Source organism: Penaeus monodon, chromosome 3 (genome assembly GCF_015228065.2).
Source record: "Penaeus monodon isolate SGIC_2016 chromosome 3, NSTDA_Pmon_1, whole genome shotgun sequence".
Lineage (NCBI taxonomy): Eukaryota > Metazoa > Arthropoda > Malacostraca > Decapoda > Penaeidae > Penaeus > Penaeus monodon.
In genome coordinates, this window is record NC_051388.1 from 16,618,872 (window position 1) to 16,642,985 (window position 24,114).

At 33.3% G+C, this 24,114-nt stretch overlaps 1 protein-coding gene across 1 annotated transcript in view; it reads right to left on the minus strand.

Annotated features, from left to right (window-relative positions):
- Positions 1–1,034: 1,034 nt before the first annotated feature.
- LOC119592618 (endoribonuclease Dicer-like) overlaps positions 1,035–24,114 on the minus strand; it is a 61,157-nt gene continuing 38,077 nt past the window's right edge. Inside the window, exons 12-24 of the mRNA XM_037941507.1 lie at positions 18,148–18,234; positions 17,540–17,684; positions 17,044–17,186; positions 16,590–16,737; positions 16,229–16,450; positions 13,697–13,876; positions 13,035–13,248; positions 12,667–12,836; positions 12,272–12,462; positions 11,907–12,148; positions 8,071–10,143; positions 7,451–7,671; positions 1,035–7,181 (exon numbers count right to left, since the gene is read on the minus strand). Coding sequence (XP_037797435.1) covers positions 6,771–7,181; positions 7,451–7,671; positions 8,071–10,143; positions 11,907–12,148; positions 12,272–12,462; positions 12,667–12,836; positions 13,035–13,248; positions 13,697–13,876; positions 16,229–16,450; positions 16,590–16,737; positions 17,044–17,186; positions 17,540–17,684; positions 18,148–18,234 — 4,447 coding nt within the window. The 3' untranslated portion in view covers positions 1,035–6,770. The remainder of the gene's footprint in view (positions 7,182–7,450; positions 7,672–8,070; positions 10,144–11,906; positions 12,149–12,271; positions 12,463–12,666; positions 12,837–13,034; positions 13,249–13,696; positions 13,877–16,228; positions 16,451–16,589; positions 16,738–17,043; positions 17,187–17,539; positions 17,685–18,147; positions 18,235–24,114) is intronic.

Sequence of the window (24,114 nt, forward strand, 5' to 3'; positions counted from 1 at the left end):
TTCCAGTTAATGTTTGAATTTGTAAAGATATTAGATTAAATATTATTCCTTTTTATGAATATATCCAACAATCCATCATGGTAAAAAAAAAAAAAAATCATTTACAGTTAGTATACACAAAAAAGATGAATTGCTTCCCCCTTTTGCATCCTGATTATTTTCTTTGGTCTGACCATGGGTTACACATGTGTTAACCATAAGACTGAGGAATGGCTGATGGCTATTAAAAGATTTAAATATACAAGAGTCAACAATATGGAGTGGAGTAGTGTTCATGAGCTGTGTGCTGCCTGCCAGTGGACTTTCAGGAGTTATATGGCTGCTTATTTACACATAAAAGATGCAGTCACAGTTTCTGCTGGGATAACTAGCACTGTCTTTAGCAACTGCTTTCCCCTCACACAGTTGCCTCAGAGGGAAGACTTGTAACCTTGAAGGAGAGGCCATAGGAAATCACAACAGTTTTACTGATTTAACATATAATGTCTGCAATAGATATTTTGATTGAAGGTACCATCTTTCATTTAAAGTAAAATCATTAGAAGTTGAAAGGCATTTGGAGTGACTCTAGAAAAAAAATAATATGAAATGCAATGAGGTTTGGTAACTGATTAGGTGTTGGTAAATGAATATGCACACCATAACATTTTAACAGATATACAATACTTTCATTATTAAAATTCAGATTCAGTCTGTAGTCTACTAAATTTCTTTGTTTAGAGAATGACATGGCAAACTACTGTCTTACAAGTGTCTCTACTACTATGGTTAAAGCTGTAAGTACTATAATATTATATTACACATTTACAATAAGATATATATATATTGAAGAAAAAGTCTTTTTATGATTTCTTACTAAAGGAACAAAGTAACAACACACTTAGTAGATCAGTATAAATGGCTTAGACTAGTAAAGGAAATCATAATTATGATTTCTATTATTTGGCTCTTGACATAATTTTGTTGTGGTAAACATTCACTTGTGGCCATCACAAGTATGATTAAAGAAATAGGAATAGAAAATTATAAACCTGTTCAACTGACACCAATTTTATTTAAACGACAATATAATCAAATACAGAAATTACATGAACATGCATACCAAGCAAAGGTCTTATGACAAGGACACCTGGTGCAACCAATACACCTTATCAGACAATCATGGTTAGTCAATGAGGACTGTTAGGTACTCGGGTTTATTGATATATAAAAAAGCTGTTTCCTTTGCAGATACCATACAACAGATGGAAGTATGTAGAACATACAAGTCCAAAAGTTTACATTATCCTCTGCCCCTTAACAGAAAAAGAAACAATAATACTTTACCATTACTTTATAATTTTCTTTTTATTGCTTACTTTTGACATTTATAAAATCAATACTTGGACAGTATAATTTTTGGTACAGGATCTTCAAAATTTATTTACATAAGCTGCTTTTACATGATATGATTCTTTTTCTTTGTAAAAAAAAAAAAAAGGAAATTGTATTCTAAACATATCAAATATAATATATATCCATCAGTATTTTTCATATAGTATTGCAAATATTAACAAACAATGAGCAACCATTCATCCCTGCTACATAGTAGAAGTACTTCACTATAAAACCAAATTTTTTTTCTGATATTTCATAGCTTCTGAAAAATAGCTGATATGATTAGCAGTTTAAGGATCAGTCGAAATTGCTTTGGCAGTAGTGTCAAGGTATCATGATTGTGGATTTGTTTATCTGTTTCAGATAATGTAGAAGGAAAGGCTTGGGGGAAAATACACTATAACTTGTGAACTTGTTTTTAGGTAAATTTCCACATGTGTATATTGAAATAAAAAATTGCATTTCTGAATGTATTTTTGGGAAATGGTAATATTTCCCATTTTTGCAAATCAAAGTTTTGAATATTCTAAAACTTTTTACTGAAAATTCAGTATATTTTGGAATATAAAAAAAATTAAAACATTATATCTACAAAGTAATATACCAGAAAAAGGTAAATGCAGTTTCTACTATTTGAATTAAATCAGACACTTATTTAACTGTAATAAAATTACAAACTAAGGATCACATTATGTGGTGTATTTTATAAGTAAAATATATAAGAAAGATAAAGCAGAGTACGGAAAATGTGTGTCTATCCTGATGGTAGTCAAGACTGGAATGAAACTGAAAGGTACAGAGCTCTTTCTTAATTTCTCATCATAAAACAACCTTCTATTTCAATTCTAAAGCACAATAGAGGGGGAGGAGAAGGGGAGGGGAAGAACGAGAAGAAAGAAAGATTTTTTTTTTTTTTTTACATTGGTGAGTATATGTTTACAAGGCTCAGCAAACCAATGTATCTATATTGATGTGATCATAATAATGTTTACATATTTATGGATTCATGAAAACTATTACTGGCTTTCCTTGGTTACTAACTCAGAAAAGGTGAGACCAATATGAACCATCATTTTGTTAAGAAATTTAAAGTGTTAGCATTAGGCAAATGCTGTGTGAAAACTATGAATTTGAAATATATTATTTACCTAGCCCCCCCCCCCCCCACACTATGCATAAACACACTTGCACACATACTCTCACTCATACACAATTTCACTCACTCATTTACTCATAAACTCTCTCGCTCTTATACACTCACTCTCACACCAACACTCACTTGCCATTCACTCTCACCCATACCTACACTCGCTCTCCACTCACACCCACCTTCACTCTCCATTTACACTCTCACTTTCCAGGATATCTATAACACAGGGGAAAATTGAAGTACTGAGAAAAAGGAAATGGATGCAATTAGAAAAAAAAGGGGAAAATAAGACTGGCAAACTAGGATATGTGTTGACTTTTGTATTCCACATTATATAGTCATTCTAAAACAAAATCTTTAAAATGCTAAACATATCTTACACCATATTCCTCTACTTTGTCTTGAGCATAAAATCACCCATATGCTGTAGCACGATACAAGGATATTTGAGGAGGAAAAAAATCCTGCAAGGATACATTGTGACATAAGGATAATATGAAGGTTCACTTTCCCATTACAGTTAGTAATAGCAAAAATCAATTACATTCATTTACAAAGTGCAATTGTCAGATGCTATTCTTATCAAACTTTATTTTAAATACATCTTATACTAGAAAAATAATAACCTCATACATAAACATAAATGAGATCACTTATTATTAATACAAATGATCCCTGGAGTAAATAGTACTGCAAACAAATTACAGCTGCAGCTGAGCAAGTAGGGATGAGCCCAATTCCCCTATCACCAAGGATACGCTGGGAAGAGGCGTGCTTCCTCACTGCGACATGGGAACTGGACCCTGGCCGTAGCTCAGTCTTAATTCTAAGTGCAAAATTGAGGTAAAATGGGAGTTAAGATATTTCAATTGCATTAATCCTTAAAAAAATCCTTGCAATATTAAATATAAAGAAAAAACAGAGAGAGAGAGAGAGAGAGAGAGAGAAAAAAAAAAAATCATCTATTTCTAGAGTGTCTTATGATAGTGTGCTCAAAGGCTGCATGTTCCTCAATGTTGCACCCCCTACAATAACTACTGGGTAAGCAGAAGCAAACTTGATTTAAAACTCCCAAATTTTAAGAGTTGCTTATATAAACTAAATTGACAAGCACCACTGCAGGATTGAATCACATGAACAAGATGACAACTAGCTGATAACGTCTCCCCAACTGTAAGCTGGGAGGCACTTTCTGCTAGTTCTTATAGCCTGCAATGGTACAGAAAGTTTACTTCCCAAACACCACTTACCCTACCAAAGCCCTGTTGGGATCATATTCATATACAACCTTGGACCAATATCTGACTAGGAACAAATCATAACCAAGGATCCAAGAGTGTCCACAGACAGAATCTATTGATCATATTATAGCTATAAAATGTAAACAATCAAGCAGTTTTACAAATGCAGGTATGAATCTAGCATGCATGCTCAAGCCAATTCTCTTCTCTTTCTAAAGCTCTGAATGTTGCATTATATACCAATCCATACATGGCACATTTACACTATATCATATGATATAGTCTTTTCCGTAAATGAAATGTTAAAAATTCTGAATAAAACTTGAAAAATATTAAATACTCCTGTAATTATTACAACAAACTTGTACTTGTGTCTTGAAAACTTAATAGGCTCTTTTCTGAATATTTTACATAGGATTAATAACCACTAACAACCTGAAGCTCCATGAATGGTACTAAATAAATTGACAGAAACAGTAAATGATTAAGTATTGGTCAGCATACAAATGCCAACTGGGATCTTAAAAAACATTAACATGCCATTTTGTGATTCTATACAAACTCCATACTTATACTGAAAATCAGCAAATGTAACTTACTAAATATAACAAGTTATGTATAAATGTATTTCTCAATGTCAAAATGCCAGCACTTGCATTAAGCAACATATTGATAAACATTAAATTATTATTTACTAAACAATACATAGCTGAGCAAACTGTATTTCTGTATGTGTACCGAGATCATGAAAAGCTATAGCAGTCATCCAAATATCCAACAAGATAACCATAAATATTCTCAGAGCAAATTTGCATCACCAGATAATTAGGAACATTGTGACACTACTCTAAATAAGTGAGAACCAATCATGTATATACACTGCTATGTGTACTACATAAAATACCCTTTTAAGCATGAACTGAGAGACATTTATCTGTGTAGAGAATCTTTAATACATACCAGCCTCTGCTGGTATTCCAATGATCAATAAAATATCTCATCTCTGTATGACTCACTGAAGAAGACAGACAGAACAAAACAGAAAATTATCAAAGTAATTCAAATCAATTAATTGTTTAGGAATTCATTTTATACCAATTTTCAATAAAGGGAACAAATAGCTCATCCTCTAACTTCAAAATAAACATGCATAAGTAAAATATATATCATCATATGATGTTAGTTATTATATACTGACATTTTCAATGTACAGTATAACAATAACAAGAGGCTTTTGTTCAAATTCCCAGAGAACATTTCAGTTCAAGCTGAAAATGCATTTCATACAGGAAGGAGCAGCCAGTAAATAGGGAAGCATAAACCCAAGCATTATCCAATATATAGTACCTAAATGCTCTGGAGATCCTTACTAATTTCAAAACTTAATCCTCTTCACTGTACATACTTAAATAAAAATGTCAAATCAATCTTCACATATCCATGAAATGAATCTGAATATGTATATGTAAACAAATACATTAACTTTCTGGAGCTGCATTCTTATAAATATCCACATATCTATGTACTTGCATATCCACACTCCTTTAAAAAATAATGAAAAAAATGGTGTTTCAACTACAGTTCATACTTTCACCATAGATATTTGGGCTACAATGTAAATTGTTCAGACACATCTTGTTAATGCTAAAAGAGTTCTCATGCTTTAATTCAGCCAAAGCCTATGGAGCTTTCAATATAAAAAATAATAAGATCTGTCATGAACCATAAGAGTTTACAAAGGAGACTAATTATAACCTGAAGTGATATAAAGCATCTCCAAAAAGTTTTTTTTGGGCAACTTTTATATGTATGAAGAAAGAAAATAAAGTAAAAATAACAATAAGAAATAATAATACAAATGAGGTACATCTAGCAATAAAATCTGAACCAATGCATAAAAAAGGTCTATAAATACAAAATAAAACATAGAAAGCATTTTCAAGTAGTGAGCCAGCACGCAGATTTAGTAATAAATTATACAAAAATTTACAATGACTCCAATAATCTACACAATAATATAAATCTTAACATTTGAACTAAATGTCAGGTAAGGAATCACAGCATTATGGTGGAACAGTTCAAGGACTGGGTCACTGGGAGATGGCACTTCTCAACACAGAACCAAAGTCAACAATGCAGTCATACACGAATGGTGAGACAAGATGAGATGGGAAAAAGAAAGTAAAAAAAAAAAACCTTGAAAACTGACCAGGAAACTGTAGTATATGCCAAGTCTGAAAAAACTTACAACCACAAAGCCTATGACAACTTATAAGTATGTGTTTGCCTTCTTCAAATGACCCTAAACTGTATGATCTAAAGAAGAGATGAATAACTGAGAGTAAGTCTGCATTGCACTAAGGAACCTGGAAAGAATATTCTAATGTACACCCTTCATATGTTGGAACTTTAATTTGTGTGGTTACTAGTTTATAAGTTCCTGGCTCACAGCACAGATCTCTCTGAGCCCCATAACTTACTGGTCATAACAGAGGCATGAAGCAGCCTGCACAATTGCACTTGAATCTTTTGCAGGATTACACTGCAATGTTTTCTGTATTATGCACATTTGTACTCTCAATACCTATAATAAAAGTGACTGATTATAAATGTAGGCATGAAACTTTGTCTACAGTAACTAACTGAATGGTAAACATTTTTTTTCTAAAATTTGATAAAAAGGGGAAAAGTAAAGTTACACATAATGGCTATAAAAATGGCAACTTATTAACTTGCTGACACCCATTACATTTCCCAGAAGCAAATTTGTCCACTCTTTCCAATGCCAATGTCAATTTTCTTTTATGATAAAAGAAAGGTTAATTATATTCTTACCATTAATAAAACCTACAAAAATCCAAGTTGTAAATGCTGCATGTACAAATTTCAGATCTTTCTTAACCCTTAATTATTTTTTATTTTTTTATTTTTTTATTTTTTTTTTATTACATTACACTAAAAAATTACTGTATCAGATATTTCCCTTACAAAGAATGTCCCAATCAGATACCCTGATTAGCCATCATTTGTAACTTTTTCAAGTGTCTCAGAGCCCTCTTAGCAGCTGTTGATTTTGCAATACGATAATTCCTCCCAACTCCTGAAAATGACCCTTTTCCAAATATTTCAACTGACACTCTAACCTTCCCATCAACAAGACGTTCAGGCTTTCCGAATTTGGCTGTTTCTGGTTCCATTTCTAGCAACTCCCTAATGGGTGACTTTGGTACCACTCCACTGAACTGTTCTATCTCCCGACACATCATAGTATAATACACAGACCACACTGCATCCAAGGAGCTACCAGAGTCAAGAAAGATTGCACCTGCTACACTCTCAAATACATCACCAAGGGCTTTAGGAACTTCGATGTCTTCTGCTGCTTCACATTCATCTTCTTCCATGAAGTAGTACTAAGATATAGAAAGAAAAAGTTGTTACATATCAACAAAAAATTAATTTAAGGACATATAGAGATATGTAGAAACATTCATCATTAAAAATATATGAATAATATTACACAATGTTGATAAATTCAAATATAGTCCCAAAGACATAATGATCAGGAAAAACACGAAAAATACAGGGTATATATATTAGATAAAGTTTTCATGTTTTTTATACCTATATCTTGATGTACCACAACAGCAACTAAAATAGAAAACATCTTGTTGATTCTCACCTCCTCATTGATTTTATGGCCATTTTCCTCTTGCATCTTCACAAAGTCCCTGATAACTCGGTCTAAACCAGGTGAAAAATGGCGGAAGTATTTATGGTAGTCATATTTGACAGCAAGGGATGCAAATATTGTATTATTGACTAATGCTGACCGAAGGTCAGTTAGTGCACCTGGTGAATGTTGCCTCTTGTCCTCATACAAATGACGAGTTATCAGGTAATCTGAAAATGCAGATAATATTTTGGATAAGAGAAAGTACATGAAATTTACTGTTATAATGGGTTCTTTTTGATTGAAGAGAGAGAAAAGAGGTGGGGGTGAACAAGAGAAGAGAAGAGAAGGAAATATAGGATAGAAAGTGAGAAAGAAAAAAAAGAAGGTAAAAACCTACATTATGACCAACTGCAAATAATATAGTGAAAATCAATTTAAATCTATCAAACAGGAGATATAAAACATCAAATAAAATATAAAAGAAAAAAGGGAAGATCGGAAATGAGATAATGGGTATCAGCTTGTGTATGAGGTACTGATTAGCTTTTAATTGATGAAAAATTATTTTACATACATTTCTCTCCTACATATATTTAAATAGCAATTTTAAAGTTGACAGCACTTACCAAGAACAGCATCTCCTAGAAATTCAAGCCTCTGATAGCAGTCAGTCAACCGATTTTTGTAGTAAGAGGCATGTGTGAAGGCCTGCAACAAGTATGAACGATCACGGAATGTGTACCCAATCTTTTCTTCAAACACTTGGTATCCGCTAAGAAGCAAATCCAGTTCCTTTCTGGTGTCAGTGAGAGGGCAATGATATAGTGGAGACTGAGGAGATTCCAAGTGCCCATATGTAATAAGCTCACTAGCTTCTGGAGAACTTTCTAATGTACATGGTAGCACTTTGATTCCAAGCCAAGACATAAATAGTAAAGCACCCCGAGGCCCACATGTAGTCAAGTAAGCACCAATCAAGGCTTCTACACAATCGGCAATACTTTTGTCTGGGATGCTGTGCTGTGTGAGCAAATTGTATGGGATAAATATTGGCAGGTCATGTGGATTCTGTGTAGCCATGAGTTCACTAGTTGCCTGCTCACTCTTACTGCGCTTGATCTGCTCTGAGCGCTCCTGAACTAGCCGTCTAATTTCATCACTTGCCAAGTCATGAAGTCCAGGTAAGTCAGCCATATTCCAATGACCTGCAGGTACCCCAGAGTCAATCAAAGCTTCCTCTAATTCCCTTGGAACAAAGTAGCCGGGTGGCAGCCAGTTATCATGGGGCTCAAATTTTGTGGCAACCATACACTCTCCAAGCCCTTTTCGCTTGCCTAAACGATAGAGATTCAGGTTACTGACTTGCTTTGAACGTAGGTAACTAAGCTTTCCTTCATGACGTTGTGGATAAGTACAATAGAGGAAGGTTGTGATGGCATATTTCAGAAAAGAATCCCCTATGGTTTCAAGCCGCTCTAAATTGACTCCATCATTAGCATTAGACATTGTTAGTGCCTGGAGTATGACACTTGGTGATGGTCCTGGATGGTTAAGAAGATCAGGTTGGAAATCAAAACTGAATGACATTTCCTCACAAATGCTGTACCATGAAGAACACTGTACCTCAGAGTCTGGCCTTGTAAGTGCAAGAGTTTCATCTCTGTTCACAGTTCTAATTATGTTTGAGGTAGATTGTTGAGCATTATCACAGCCTTTTGAAGATAATTGTTCACAGCCTTCAGTAGTAGAACTTTCAGTACGATGAGAAACCTTCTCTGGGGATGACTTGCTTTCATTCTGCAGTTTCCTGTGTGCCTTTTCAATTAGTAGTGATTCACTTTCTGCCAGATAGCAGGAACTTTCCTTTATAATCTTCTGTTTATCCTCTAAAAATGACTGAAATTCTTTTTCCTTTTCATTTCGTACTTCTTCATCTTCATCTGGCCAATTCAAGTCAATCTCTTCATCCGATGACCCCTCATCAGCTGCCATACTAGACCGCCTTTTGGTCCCCTCCTCATCCCACAGTTTTTCTGTCTGACTTTTATCATCATCATCCATGTCAGATGAAACATCAGACTCACAGCCTTCAAGATCATCTGCCAGACCCTGAAAATCTCCATAACCACTATAAGCATCATAGGAACCATATCCTCCATACCCACCATTATAACCTGAACTACCAAACATGTCCCAGCCATCACTCTCAAAATTTGAAGGTGAACCCACTCTAAACATCCCTCCTTTGCTGTCTTTGTTGCAACTGCTCTTGGTCCGGCGTTCAGTAATGCCAGTGCCCCAGTCAGCCCCTAATTCACCTTCTACATCATCATCAGCACCTGAAAAGCCATTCAGTAAAGTCAGGTTGTCAGGCAGGGCTACATTGGGATCGAATGTATCAATTTCAAATTCATCTGGTCCATTCATTGTGTCCATATCAAATGGAGGTGTTGGAGGATCAACTGCCATATCATTTGACCATGTGCCAATTTCCATGTCATTTCCCTTCTTAGGAGCCTTCTTTTTTGCTGCAAGAGTTGGAGATTCACATTCTGAATTCTCAGCTTTGGTAGCTTTCTGCTTGCTGTTGGTGGCTTCTGAAGCAATGTTTGATTTGTCATCTTGCTCTTGATTTTCCTGGTTTTTCCTGAGAACATCAGCTAAACTCCAACCAAAGTCCAAAGGTGGCCAGGAGAAATCTGAAGGAAAAAGAAAGGTCATTGATAGATTTTATTTTTTACATGTCCCTAACATCCTAATGCTCAGCATACATCCTCTGCAAAACTCTCTCACACACACACACTAAGGAGTCAATTAGTAGATCTACTGACCTTACCTGATTTCACCTTTCCTTGATTTTTTTTTTTTTTTTTTTTTTTTTTTTTTTTTTTTTTTTTTTTTTTTTTTTACAAATGCTATGAATATTAATGGTATTATTTTTATTATAACATTATAATTACTATAATGTTATAAACATTAGTAACAGCAAAATAAGATACATAAAATCTTTTCATAAATCAAGGAAAGGGCAAACAGGCGAGACAGGCAGTATTCATAATTGGCTCATTGGTGACTTAGTACAAGTGTAGCCATCTATGTATATAAACAATTAATAAAGTAAACTCACAGTGGGCATGGCATGTACGTACACACCATTGGGTTAATTTTCACAATTCCTAGACATATTTAACTATTTTCCTTATAATGGCTGTTTAACAACCAAAGTTGTTAGACCCCATTGATACAACTGTTCACCTATCAAAACTGCACTTTTTTCCAAAAATTGGAATTTTCATTGAACTGTAACTTAGCTGTGCTTAACATAATCCCCTTGTAGAATACAACACCATTACCTACCTGAAACTGTAATGTAAATATAATTGAAAACATATTAGGAAAAGTATACAAAGAGAAGGAAAGTACAAATGCTACTATATTATTTCTAATCTGGTTTCTCAAGATGGACAATTTTGGTGGTCAATTAAACCTGACCTTATCTGGCTAACTTTGTCTTCAGGTACTCTACTACTGTAATGGATGGCAAATATCCATAAATAGCATAATCTGTATGAAAAATGTCAACTTTTCTTTTTTAACATTCTATAAAAATTTCACATGATGGAAAATACAGTAAAACTGTATGTCACCAATCACACATGTTAATGCTGCTGAAAATCAATAATAAAATAAAAACTATGCATCCTTTATGGTAGTCACACACATCCATCCATCATGACCAGACAAAATATGCTTAACTGGGAGGCCTATGCCATCACACAGACAGACAAGACAGACAGACAGACAGACAGACAGACAGACAGCCAGACACACACACATACAAACATATAATATATATATATATATATATATAATATAATATAATATATATATATATATATATATATATATATATATGATATATATATATATATAAATAATATAATAATATATTATATATATATATATATATATATAATATACAATATATTATATATATATATATTATACATATATATATATATATATACATAATATATATTATATATATAATATCATATATACTATATATAATATACATATATATATATAAATAACATATATATATATATATACCATATATATATATATATACTATATACTATATATACATATATAAAATATATAATATAATATATATATATACATATATATATATATAAAATATATATATATATATATATATATATATATATATATATATATATATATATATATATTATATATATATATAATAAACACCTGGATCAATAAAAGTGTTTGATACCCAACACATTCCATAAGAGGCTGAGTTGGGGTATCTCAATGTAGGAAAGATTAAAAGAAGTTATTCAAAATTGGAAAAAGTGGAATACTGGGATTGGTGTGCCGGATATCAAGTGCTTTGATTGATCCAAAAAGTCAAACTTCTCCTCTTAGCATTTACCTGGTAGAAGAGTCTGGAGTCCTAATCCAACTTCACTTGCCACTGAGAGCCTTAGTTGATCAGCAAGAAGTAAAGCATTAATACGATAGAGGATGGTTGGCAAACATACTGCTTTTCGCCACAGGGAGGCTGGGAAGGGATGAATGGTGCACAATTCAGGTACTAAGATCTGCTTTTGTTGAAGGTTCTCTCGTTTGGCACGTTTAGTTTCTTCTGAGGTGGTAGGCAGTGCCACTCCTTTCCTATTATGAGTAATGAAAGAAAATATTGATATTGTATTCAATAAAATCTAGAAGTCTAACCAACTGCAACAATCTTAGCAATATGATAAAAATAACAATTGTCATGATCAAATGAGGTCGTACCTATTAACATGACGTGGCGTGAGCAGATTCAGTCTTCCAGATGTGTGGTCAACATCAAGCAAAGGCTGAGCAAGGTTACATATTTGAAGGCCATATTTAGTTAGGTAGTATTTTTCGAAGGTCTCAAACCCTGCATCCGGAAAATCACTTTGTGGATTGAGATGAGTGCAAATTTCAGCTACATAAAAATACTGAAAGCAAAATAAATTAATTTAGATTAAAATATTTCAAAACCCCACATCACATCCTAAGGAAAAAAAGAGAGAGAGATAAAAAAGAAGAAAAATAACAATACACATACTAACCTATAAATATGTATGTTATGCCAAAACAACTGTGTAATTTACATCAGTCATTTCCACACACACAAGGAAAGGGGGTATCATAGCACACACCTGAGGCTGATCTTGATTTCTGTACCAAGGCATAACTACTGCATCCTCATAGAGATCATGCTGGAACTGAAACTTTTTCCTTGCATCATCCTGTGGAGGGACTGGTCTGGGGTCTCCTTCAGATTGGATCTCCTTTACAAACTCCCAATCAATGCCTTCACTTCCATTAACTGCAAAGACAAGAGAAATATTCAGATTTCAACAAGTCCATAAAATAAGAGAAACATACTTTGCACATTTGATAAAAAATATAAGCTAAAAGGGAATCATTCCTTTAATTTCATTCATACTTCTATACACCTTTCCTTGAATTCCCTACAAAAGAAAGATACTTTTAAGCCAAAAAAGAAATGGAAACTAGAACTTACACTTGTTTAGAGGTACAATGTAAAAAGCTGTTCTTGCATTTGTAGGATCAAACTTGATTGGATATTTTTCCAGCCGTAGCACATGTGTGAAGGTGAACTTATGGAAGTACTGTAAGGCTGACAACTGATCTTGAGTGACATTAACCTTTCTTTCAATTTCTTGAACATGGACAACAACTTCCCCTGAACGAGTGAATACTGGAAATCCACTGACCTGAAGTGTGAAGATAAACATTAAGTAAAACTGTGAAATGAATAAATGGACTGGTGAAATAAGAGGAGCAATAAGAGATATTTCATTGAATTCTAAATTACTTCTGCAGACTTACTATTACACATATAAGCATAAATTATACCAAATATCTATAAACATTTCTTTATCATAACTTTTAATTGTATTATGTTAGCAAATTCAAAATCTTGGATGAAGAGAATAGAATGCCCCCTTTGAAATGATTAGCAAAAACATTAGAATTCAAAATCTTGTTCTGTTCAAACAATGATTTTTAGCTATGAATATCATGGAAAAATTTTCAATATATTGCAGACACCAAACATTCCATTCCAGTCAATAGTATATCTTACTTTAGAAGAACTAATACTCCTTGTATCTAGTTACCAAAAGCAATGGCCATATCAATATGAAGTGTAACTCAGCATACCTGTGAGATTGGCTTTGTTGTGATGATTCCAAATGAACGTGAGGACTGCTCTGGACGGTAAATCTTACGACCACGAGTGTTTTGTTCATCAGGGATGGGGCAAGTTAGCACCATATCTAGTTTATAAACAAACAAATCTAGTCCTTGTTTTGGTTGTTCCCCAGTCAGACAAACAGCAACCTACAAGTCATAAGAAAAAAGATACTTGTCAAAATTTAAATAATACGAAGAGAACATTTAAACTAATATGAGGGTTTACTTTAAATAAGATGACTATAGAAATTAATATTGTAATTTCGATAGCTAAAAATGCATTTACACAGATATATTTAATATACATACAGTGACTGATGCAGTTTTGTTTTCTCAACTTAGTTTACACATAGATGGCTTCGTAACTGAGGATTCAACTACTGTTAGCCCTACTCCTTGGTTATTATCATTATCATTATCATTACTATAATTATCATTATCTCATCACTGTCATTACTATAATCAAATCACTATTATACTGTTTGTAAAGAAGTGGAGAAAAAAGAAATCAAGACTGGGCAAACAGGTGAGATAAGGCGAGTTTTCACTTACAGAGTCATCTATATGCACACAAAATTAAATAAAGTAAAATAAAATCAAAATGGACAGATTGGATCTCCTTTACAAACTCCCAATCAATGCCTTCACTTCCATTAACTGCAAAGACAAGAGCACTTTTGGGTGCCCATATGGTTTAACCTGTCACATGGGTTCTGTAATATTATGGTTTGTTATTTTACAACATGTTTAAGACTAGGTGGGAAATAAGTTGCCAGAGAGCCTTAACCCTTTCCCAACGGGTAGTATTCATAGTGGCCTGGGCCTCGCTGCCGGGGGCTTATATCGTCGCCCTAGCATGCGCGACCACTCATGCCAAATACCAGCATCCCATGCCGTTTCTTCGTAATACTACGAAGATATGTTGTATTTTTAGTTTTCATTATTTTCTAAAGTCTCTACTTGTGATACTTCCAGATAAATCGAGACTGAAGGGTATTTTTGTTGTTATATAGACTCCATAGTTGATCATTATTCAGTCTATAGTCTGAATAAAATAAGCAGTGTGCGGCAACATGGAGTTAAAATCGTCGGTTTGTTGCATTTTTTTTTTTCATAGTAAAAATGAGAAAGTGTTAAAAACGACTTAATCACACTTTCAGTTGCAGAAAAATATTTTGCCGTGATTGTAAAAAAAAAAAAAAAAAAAAAAAGAACTCATGGCATGTCCATACATACACCATTGCATGTACATACATGCCCCTGGCAGATAGTCCTGCCATGCCATGGCATGTGCGTACATGCCACCCGTCAGCAAAGGGTTAATGGGTACTCAACCACTACCTAGCATAATGAAGATGAAGCCCTGTGAATCATTGTGAACATGACAGACCCAACTTCCTCCTATACTTGGTTACACTACTTATTTCAATTCCTTTCAAATGGCAAAGGAATTGAACCATAATAAATGATAATCATAATGCACATATACATCTCTATAGTTTCATAGAAACTTCTAGAAACAGTATCTTTACTCTTTCTGACTTACTAATATGATATTATGACGAAAACAGTTGGAAAGAGTGCTGTGGGTACGACCTGATACTGGTATCCCTGTGAGGGGGGCAGGGGGGCATTTGTCCCCCTACACTGTTGGCCCCCCAAGGTCCACAATCTTTAACTATTTTAATAATTATAACTATATAGATCCAGTTATAACTCAAATATGCTCCTAGAATAACTACTTTTTCTAAATGTTTGTTCACTTTGCTCGGCTACATTTTAGAAAATTAGGGTTTTGAAATATATTTTAATATTAATATTTTGTGTTACTGCCACCAGCTTGGCGAACACTGGCAAATCCGAAACACTATTTGAACACATTATGAAGCTTTATCTGTTCTGAGCTTGGATTGTTTGTGATTCATCTACTCCTGAGTAGATATTTTTTTTTAAGCAACTGTATAATACAGCCAATAGCAAATAGTAAATAAAATATATTCTTTCTTACATCTTTCATGTGGGCAGAAAAGGAGATGTCAAGTCCTGAACTGAAGGTAATGAGGTGTTAGGCAAAAGGGAAGCACCTTGTATCAATTACAAACATGCAACTTGGACTGATTAATATTGTGGTCACTACAAGAGGTTTGATAAGTTTATATCTACAACTGTGTCTTAATACAAATAACACACCTATTCATATAAGTATATATCAATTTTCCTACATAATAAATATAACACATTTCCTTTGAGAAAATATTAATAGGAATAATCAATGTAACATAAAGCATACAATCATGACTTTGCTGATGATTCTTTTTCAAATTTACTGATTCCTTGATAGACTAAATAAATAAGATATGGCAGAGTAGCTATATGGTAAACATCAATTTTTACATCCACATAAGAGTATGAATCATAACTTAAAAAACTGATTGTTTGCTGAAAAGAATACTCTTTAGAACAAGCGATACAATACCAGGTCACCACATTTTATCTAACCTTTTTATAATAATACTGTCTCCTCTTTGTTGTTCCTGGCCGAGGCATCCCCTCTGGCACCTGGTCATCAGCAGGTGGAGCACACAGGTGATCATCTAACTTCATGCTTTCCTTTCCTACTGGTTGAAGCTGATCGTCTAACTCTCCCATCTGATGAAGTCTTCGACAACACTCTAGAGCTGCAGCCATCTTAGCTAGTGAAACTTTGCTTTGCCATGGACCCTGCAAGAAATAGATTATAACTAAAATACTGTGAGACTTGATGTAGATATGACTGACTGGTAAGCCAGACTGTAGATTCTAGACTAGTTCAGTGAGTCTTTATCCTGTGAATGAAAATGTTTTCCTTCTTGACACTTACCTCAATAGTTCCTTTCAATGGTGAGTTGATGGGCAACATGATCTTACACTTGTATTTTGGTATTTCAACTTCTGCCTCTTCTATTTCTTCTACATCCCACATAGCAGTTAGACGAGTGAAAGTGTCACTTGGTAACTTAGCACAGTATCTACAGGGAAGGGGGGAATACATAAGACTGTGCAAAGAGAATGAAGGACCTCATATTCAATGAACAAACTATATATCACATGATAACAAGAGGGAGAAATCTGAACAACAGACCTCCAGATGTAATAAAATAAATGACAGATCTAGTATAGTTAAAAGCCAGCTATAAATTCTGTCTGTAAATTCTATAATAAAATACAATCTAAGCTCCCAAAATACCAAACTGATCAATACAAAACCTCTTTCAAGTTGGAACCATTTCAATGTTCTGATCTTTTTCATCACTCAAACCAAATTACAAGCTTACTTGTTTAAGAGCCCTATAGCTGAAGCCATTGTAACAGCTGCTTCAGCTGGAGTTAAATAAGGGGCATGAGCTGCATTGGCTTCTGATGACAGAACCTCTCTGTCTGTGCCCACTTCAACACTGCCACAATGACTTACAAGCACCTTTAAGTAGAAAGTCAATATATCTAATTATAAAAGTTGTCTTAAAGTATAATATACACAGAATAGAAGCTACCATTACAAAATTTTATTGCTGAAAAAAGTTAAGTCTTTCACATTTTTCTTAGCAAAATAAAGCTTCTAATAACTTAGGAAGTATTCAATCAAATCTAGGGTTTTTTATGTGTCAAGAGATCATAGGAATATTCAAGTCTAGTCACCAATAAATAAGTGATACACAGATCACTGAAAGGCATCCGATTATTTTTTCTTTGATATTTATTAGCTATCCATAAATTTGCACTTACATTTATTAGATGAAAGATATACATATACATAAAAAAAAAAGTTTTCACCTGTTGAAATGCAGAATAGGTAGCCATGTCATGAAGAAAGCTGATCTCCTGGTTCTTCGTAATCAAGTGAAAATAGAAAGTGTCATGGCCTCTTGCTCGACCACAGCTATGGACATACGAGCGATAATCGGTGGGAGGATCAAACCTGTGGGAAAGAAAGGTAGTGATAACTACAGAGAAAGAGAACATTTTCCATCATAAAGCCTTTTAATTTAATGCTTATTTAATGTATGTACATGCCATGCCCACTGTGTCTCGCCCGTTTACCCTTTTCCTTGATTTATGAAAATATTTTATGTTATCTTATGTTGTTGTTACTATTGTTTATAACATTATAGTAATTATAATGTCTATAATAAAAATAATACCATCGACAAACGTAAAAAAATATGTTTTTCCAGCCAATGCAAGGAAAAGTGAAATCTGGTAAAGTCACAAGGTCTACTAATTGACTCCTTTGTGTGTAAGCACTAGCAGAACCATTTATGTGTTGAGACATTTCACAAAAAGAAGAAGAAGAAGAAGAGCAGCATTGGGTTATTAAGTTTTTGTACTTTGACTATTTCTATCTAGGCACTGAGAATCTGTGCAAAAGTGGGAAACCTTACCTTAGTACCAGATTACACTGTGGAACATCAATTCCTTCTTCTAACACACGTGTTGAGACAAGTATATTGCACTCGTGATGTCGGAATCTGCAAGATAAAAGATAGAATCTTTCAAGTTAATACAGACATTAGTATCCTGTTGGCTTTTCAACAGTCAGTGTATAACAGTATATCAAATGAGAAAATCATTATACTAAAATTAATATGGCCATAAGAATTTCTTGTAACAAAAATCTAACATCTGTATAAAATTTTATGAAATCTGATATCCAGTACTATCTCATAAAATCATTTAATAGCTGTATACCATATTCAAAATCTATGATAAATGGGTTCGAAGTCTCCTTAGAACCCCTGAATCAAAACTCAAAAACATTTGACCTTTAAGACTGTAAAATGTCTAATCAAATGTTTCACCTCCTCTTACCTCCTGAGTACTTCCTCTTGCTTCTTGTGTTCTGCCTCTGCAGCCCTGGGATCTTCCTTTACACTTTCCTTGGCTTCTACTGTGTACTGGGGGAAAATCCAAGCAAAATCTCCCCCAATGTCGCTCAGTTCCTATATAAAGGTTATAAAAATATAATTATGTTCTAAACCACATATGTTGCCAAGTTTCTGTAAACACAGTCAATAAGTTAGCAAGGGTAATTGTGAGTAGATATATGAACTACAAATGTTCTCCAGATCCTGAAACCTTGTCTTTCTTGTAAATCAACCTAAGAACTTGCAAAATCTTGACTACATCTACTAATGTAACCGCAGGGTTTATAACATTTCAAAATAAATAGTAGTAATTGCTGTTTACCTTTATTTCTGTGAACATTAAAAAAAGCACAAAAACACAAGAATGCAATCTCACCTTTAATAGCCTGTATATAATCTTGGCCATGCTTCGATGATGTACAAAAATGAGGCCACAAACAGAATGATGCTTTCATTTGTGATACTGTTATCCATGTGTAAACCAAAGACTGAGAATTGTCACAACGATCTATCTGTTGGATTTTGTAGACATCAGAAGCATGGAAATTGAAACCTTCAAGTGAGATTGCAAATTCACAATAAAGGTAAACTTACACTTTTATGTTTAGAAAATTTATAACCTTGCGTTACATTAAGTAGATGTAGTCAAGATTTTGCACAGTTCTTAGGTTAGATTTCAAGTCAAGATTAAGACAAGCGTTTCAGATCCTGGAGAATGTCGTAGTTCCATAAATGTTCTCAGCATTAACCTTGTCAACTTTATGACTGTGTTTACAGATAACTTTTCAACATATGTGGTTGAACTAATTATATTTTGTATAAACTTTTATATAGAACGAGCGACTATGTGGGAACTTTTTGCTTGATTTAGTCCACAACAGTACACAATGTTTTAGAAGCCAAGGAAGTGTAAGGAGATCCCAGGGCAGTGCAGGCAGACATCAGAAGCAAGAGGAAGTACCAGGTAAAAGTGAAACATTGATTAGACATTTACAGTCTTAAAGGTCATTTTTTAAGTTTTGATTCAGATGGTTCTAAGGATGACTTCTGAACATTACACTAAGTTTTATATTGTATTACAGTATTAAATATTTCTCATGAGATAATGGATATCAGTTTTCAGTAAATTTATCTAGATGTGTAGATTTTTTGTTAACAGTAAATTCTTATGGCATATCTAATTTTAAGATATAAATGATTTTCTCATTTGATATACTGTGTATACACTGATGTTGAAAAGCAACATACTAATGATGGTATTAACTATGAAAAATTCGTATTTTGTACTTGCAAGATTTCCGACATCACGATGCTATATACTTGTCGTAAAAACAAACTTGTTTATACAAGAAGGAATTGATGTCCATCAGTGTATATCTGGTACTTTAAGGTTAAACGGTTTATTTTGACATATTCTCAAGTGCTCTAGATAATAGTCAAAGTACAAAAACTTATAGACCCAATGCGCCTTCTGTCTTCTTCTCTTTTTGAAATGTCTCAACAGCATAATGTTCTGCTAGTGCTCTTACACACAAAGGAGTCATTATAATTTGACTTTACCGATTTCACTTTTCCTGAATGGCTGAAAACATATTTTTTTTACAGTTTGTATGGTATTATTTTTATATAGACATTATAATTACATAATGTTATAAACTAATAGTAACAACAACATAGAGTAACATAATACATATTTTCATAATCAGGATAAGGGTTACAACGGGCAGAGACATCATGCATGTCATGTATCCATACATTAATAATGCTTAAGTTACAAGGGCTTTAATGATGGAAATGTTTTTTCATCTGATTTTAAATCACTACAAGTTTCTTTTCCCACAGGTTTGATCTCCCACCATTATCGCTCTTATGTCCATAGCTTGTACAAGAGCCAGACACTTTTATTTTACTATGATTACGAAGAACTAGGAGATTCAGTCTTTCTTCAGACATGGCTCCTATTCTCATTAACAAAGGTGAAAATTGTTTTTTTATGTATATGGTATCTTTCATCTATAAATGTGTGCAAATTATAGGAATAGCTAATGAAACTATCAGATGGAGAAAACATAATCGGAGCCTTGTCAGTGATCTCGTGTATCACTATTTCATGGTGACTAGACCATTGAATATGGCTATGATCTCTTGACACATAGAGAAACCAGTATTGATTGAATACTTCCTATAGTTATTAACTTTATTTTGCTACAGAAAAATGTTGAAAGACTTAACTTTCTTTCCAGCAAAAAATTTTTGTAATGGTACTTCTATTCTGTATATATACTTTAGACAACTTATAATTAGAATATTTGACTTTCTACTTAAAGGTGCAGATTAGTAATCATGTGGCATGCTTGAGTGCACAGATCAGATAGGTTCTGTCATCAGAAGCCAATGCAGCTCATGCCCTTATTTATACTCCTACTGAAAGCGCTGTTATGGCTTCGCTATTAGAGGCTCTTATCAGACACGTAAACTTGTAACTTTGTTTAGTGATGAAAAAGATCAGTCAACTTGCAAATGTTGTACTGAACAGAGGTCTTTGTATTGAATCACGAATTCATTGGGAGCTTAGATTGTATTTTATTATGAATTTACAGACAGAATTTTATGTTTTTAACTATACTAGACTGTCATTTATTTTATATCTCTAGGAGTCTGTTTGTTCAATTTCTCCCTCTTGTTTATCAAATGTGTGATATATATGTTGGTTGCATTGAATATGAGGTCTTCATTACAAATACTTTGCAACAGTTTGATTCACCTTCCCTTAATCTGTGCTAAGTTACCAAGTGACACTTTCATCTGTCTAATGCTATGTGTATGTAGAAGAAATAGAAGATTGGTAAAGTTGAAATACCAATACAATGTAGATATGTTGCCCATCAACTCAACCATTGACAGGATATTGAGGTAAGTGTCAACAAGGAAACATTTTCATTTCTAGGATAAAGACTCACTGAACTAGTCTAGAACTACTAGTCTGGCTTACCGTCAGTCATATCTACTAAGTCCACAGTATTTAGTTATGAATCTATTCTTGCAGGTCCATGGCAAGCAAATTTTCACTAGTCTAAGATTGGGTCTGCAGCTCTACAGTGTTGTCGAAGACTTCATCAATGGGAGAGTTAGTATCCATACTTCAACCGTGGAAGGAAAGCATGATTAGATGATCACCTGGTGCTACCTTGCTATGACATGTGCCAAGGGATTTGCCTCGCCAGAACTTATTTTTTTTTTTCAAAGAGTGAGACATTAATTATTAGTAATAAAGTGGTTAGATAAATGTGTACCTGGTATTGTCTTATTCGCTATGTTCTAAAGAGTATTCTTTTCAGCAGACATCAGCTTTTTAGTTCAGATCTATACTCTTGATGTGGATGTAAAAATTGTGTTTACACATATAGTATCATGTCAGTATCTTATTTATTTAGTCTATCACGGAATAGTAATTTTGAAAAAGAATCATCTAAAATCATGATTTGTTAGCTTTTATGTTACATGATATTCCTATTAATATGTTCTCAGGAATGCTGTTTGATTATAATGTAGTGACAATATGATATATACTTAAATATGAATAGGTGTGCTTATTTGTATTAAACAGTTGTAGATATTAAACTTATCAAACCTCTTTATGACCACAATCTTATTATCAAGTCAAGTTGCATGATTTGTATTTGATACAAGGTGCTTCCCTTTTGCCTTACACCTCATTACCTTCAGTGTCAGGACTTGACATCTCCTATATCTACCCACATGAAAGATTAAGAAGAATCATATTTTATTTACTCCATTTGCTATTGCTGTATTATACAGTTGCTTAAAAAAAATATCTACTCAGGAGTAGATGAATCACATAAATCCAAGCTCAGAGAGTAAGCTTCCATAATGTGTCAATATGTTCGGATTTGCCAGTATTTCGTCCAAGCTAAGTGTGAAGTAACACAAATATTTATTTGAAATGATATAAACCTAATTTTCTAAATGTGCCGAGTCAAAGTTGAACAATATTTTGAAAAAGTATTTATTCTAGTAAGATTATTTGAGTTATACTTATCTATTATTATAAATTTAAATATGTTAAAGATTGTGTGACTGGGGGTCCAAACAATATTGTAGTGTTTAACAAATGCTCCTTGCCCCTCACAGTGATACAGATATCATGGTCGTAACGCCACAGCACTCTTTCCAACTGTTTTTGTCATAATATCAATATTAGTAAGTCGAAAGAGTAATATTGATACTGTTTTTCTATAAGTTATCTATGAAACTATAGAGAATGTATATTGCTTTGATTATCATTTATTATGTACAATTCCTTTGCATTTGAAAGGAATTGTAAATAATGTGTAACCAAGTATAGGGGAAGTTGGGTTCTGTATTTAACAATGAATTCTAAGGGTTCATCTTCATTATGCAGAGTGTGTTGTAGTTTACTCCATTAACCTTTCTGATGTGGCATGACCACATTGCCAATAGGTATGCTAGACTTACTGACTCAAGAAGGCATGTATGTATAATCTTATGCTAATGTGTATAGTATTGGAGATTGTCATGAAGTATCTTTTTTTTTTTTATTTTTTATTTTTACAATCAGTGATATAAATTTTTCTGCAACTTAAAGTGTGATTAGTCGTTTTTAAATTTCTATTTTTACATATGAAATAAAAAAAATGCCTAACCTGAATTTTAATCATGTTTCGCTACATGCTTATTATTATTCAGAATATAGACTGAATAATATCAACTATGAGTCTATATACACAATAAATACCTTTCATGTACTCATTTATCTGAGTATTCATTTCAATGTAAAAGTATTTTTAGATTAATATTAAAAGTAAATAATAAAATATCTTCGTATTATATTATCAAGAAAGTTGCATTTTATGGACTGTAAATTTGAATATGTCCATGCTAGTGCACGTATAATCCGGCAGCGAGAGGCCATATGAATATACCCAGTTTTGAAAGGAGTTCAGCTTCTGCAACTATTTCCACCTATCTTAAACATGTTGTAAAATAACATCATAATATTACAGAACTGCATTTAGTAATGGTTAAAACCATATGGTCACTCAAAAGTGGTCTATATTCCTTGTCTTTGCAGTTAATGGAAAGTGAGGCATTGATTGATGGAGTTTTGTATAAGGAGATCCAATCTGTCCATTTTGATTTTATTTTATTTATTTATTTTGTGTGCATATAATATCTCTGTAGTGAACTGCCTTATCTCACCTGTTTCCCTAGTCTTGATTTGTTTTCTCATTTTTACAACATATAATTATTGATTTGATTATAGTATTGAATATGAGATATATATAATTATAGTATGATGAATGATTAATTGATAATACAAGATATGGCTACAGTATTAATCCTAGTTTACAGCATTCTTAATGTAAACTAATTGGAAACAAACTGCATCAGTCCACTGTATGTATTTTAAATATATCTGTGAAATTCATTTTTAGCTATGAA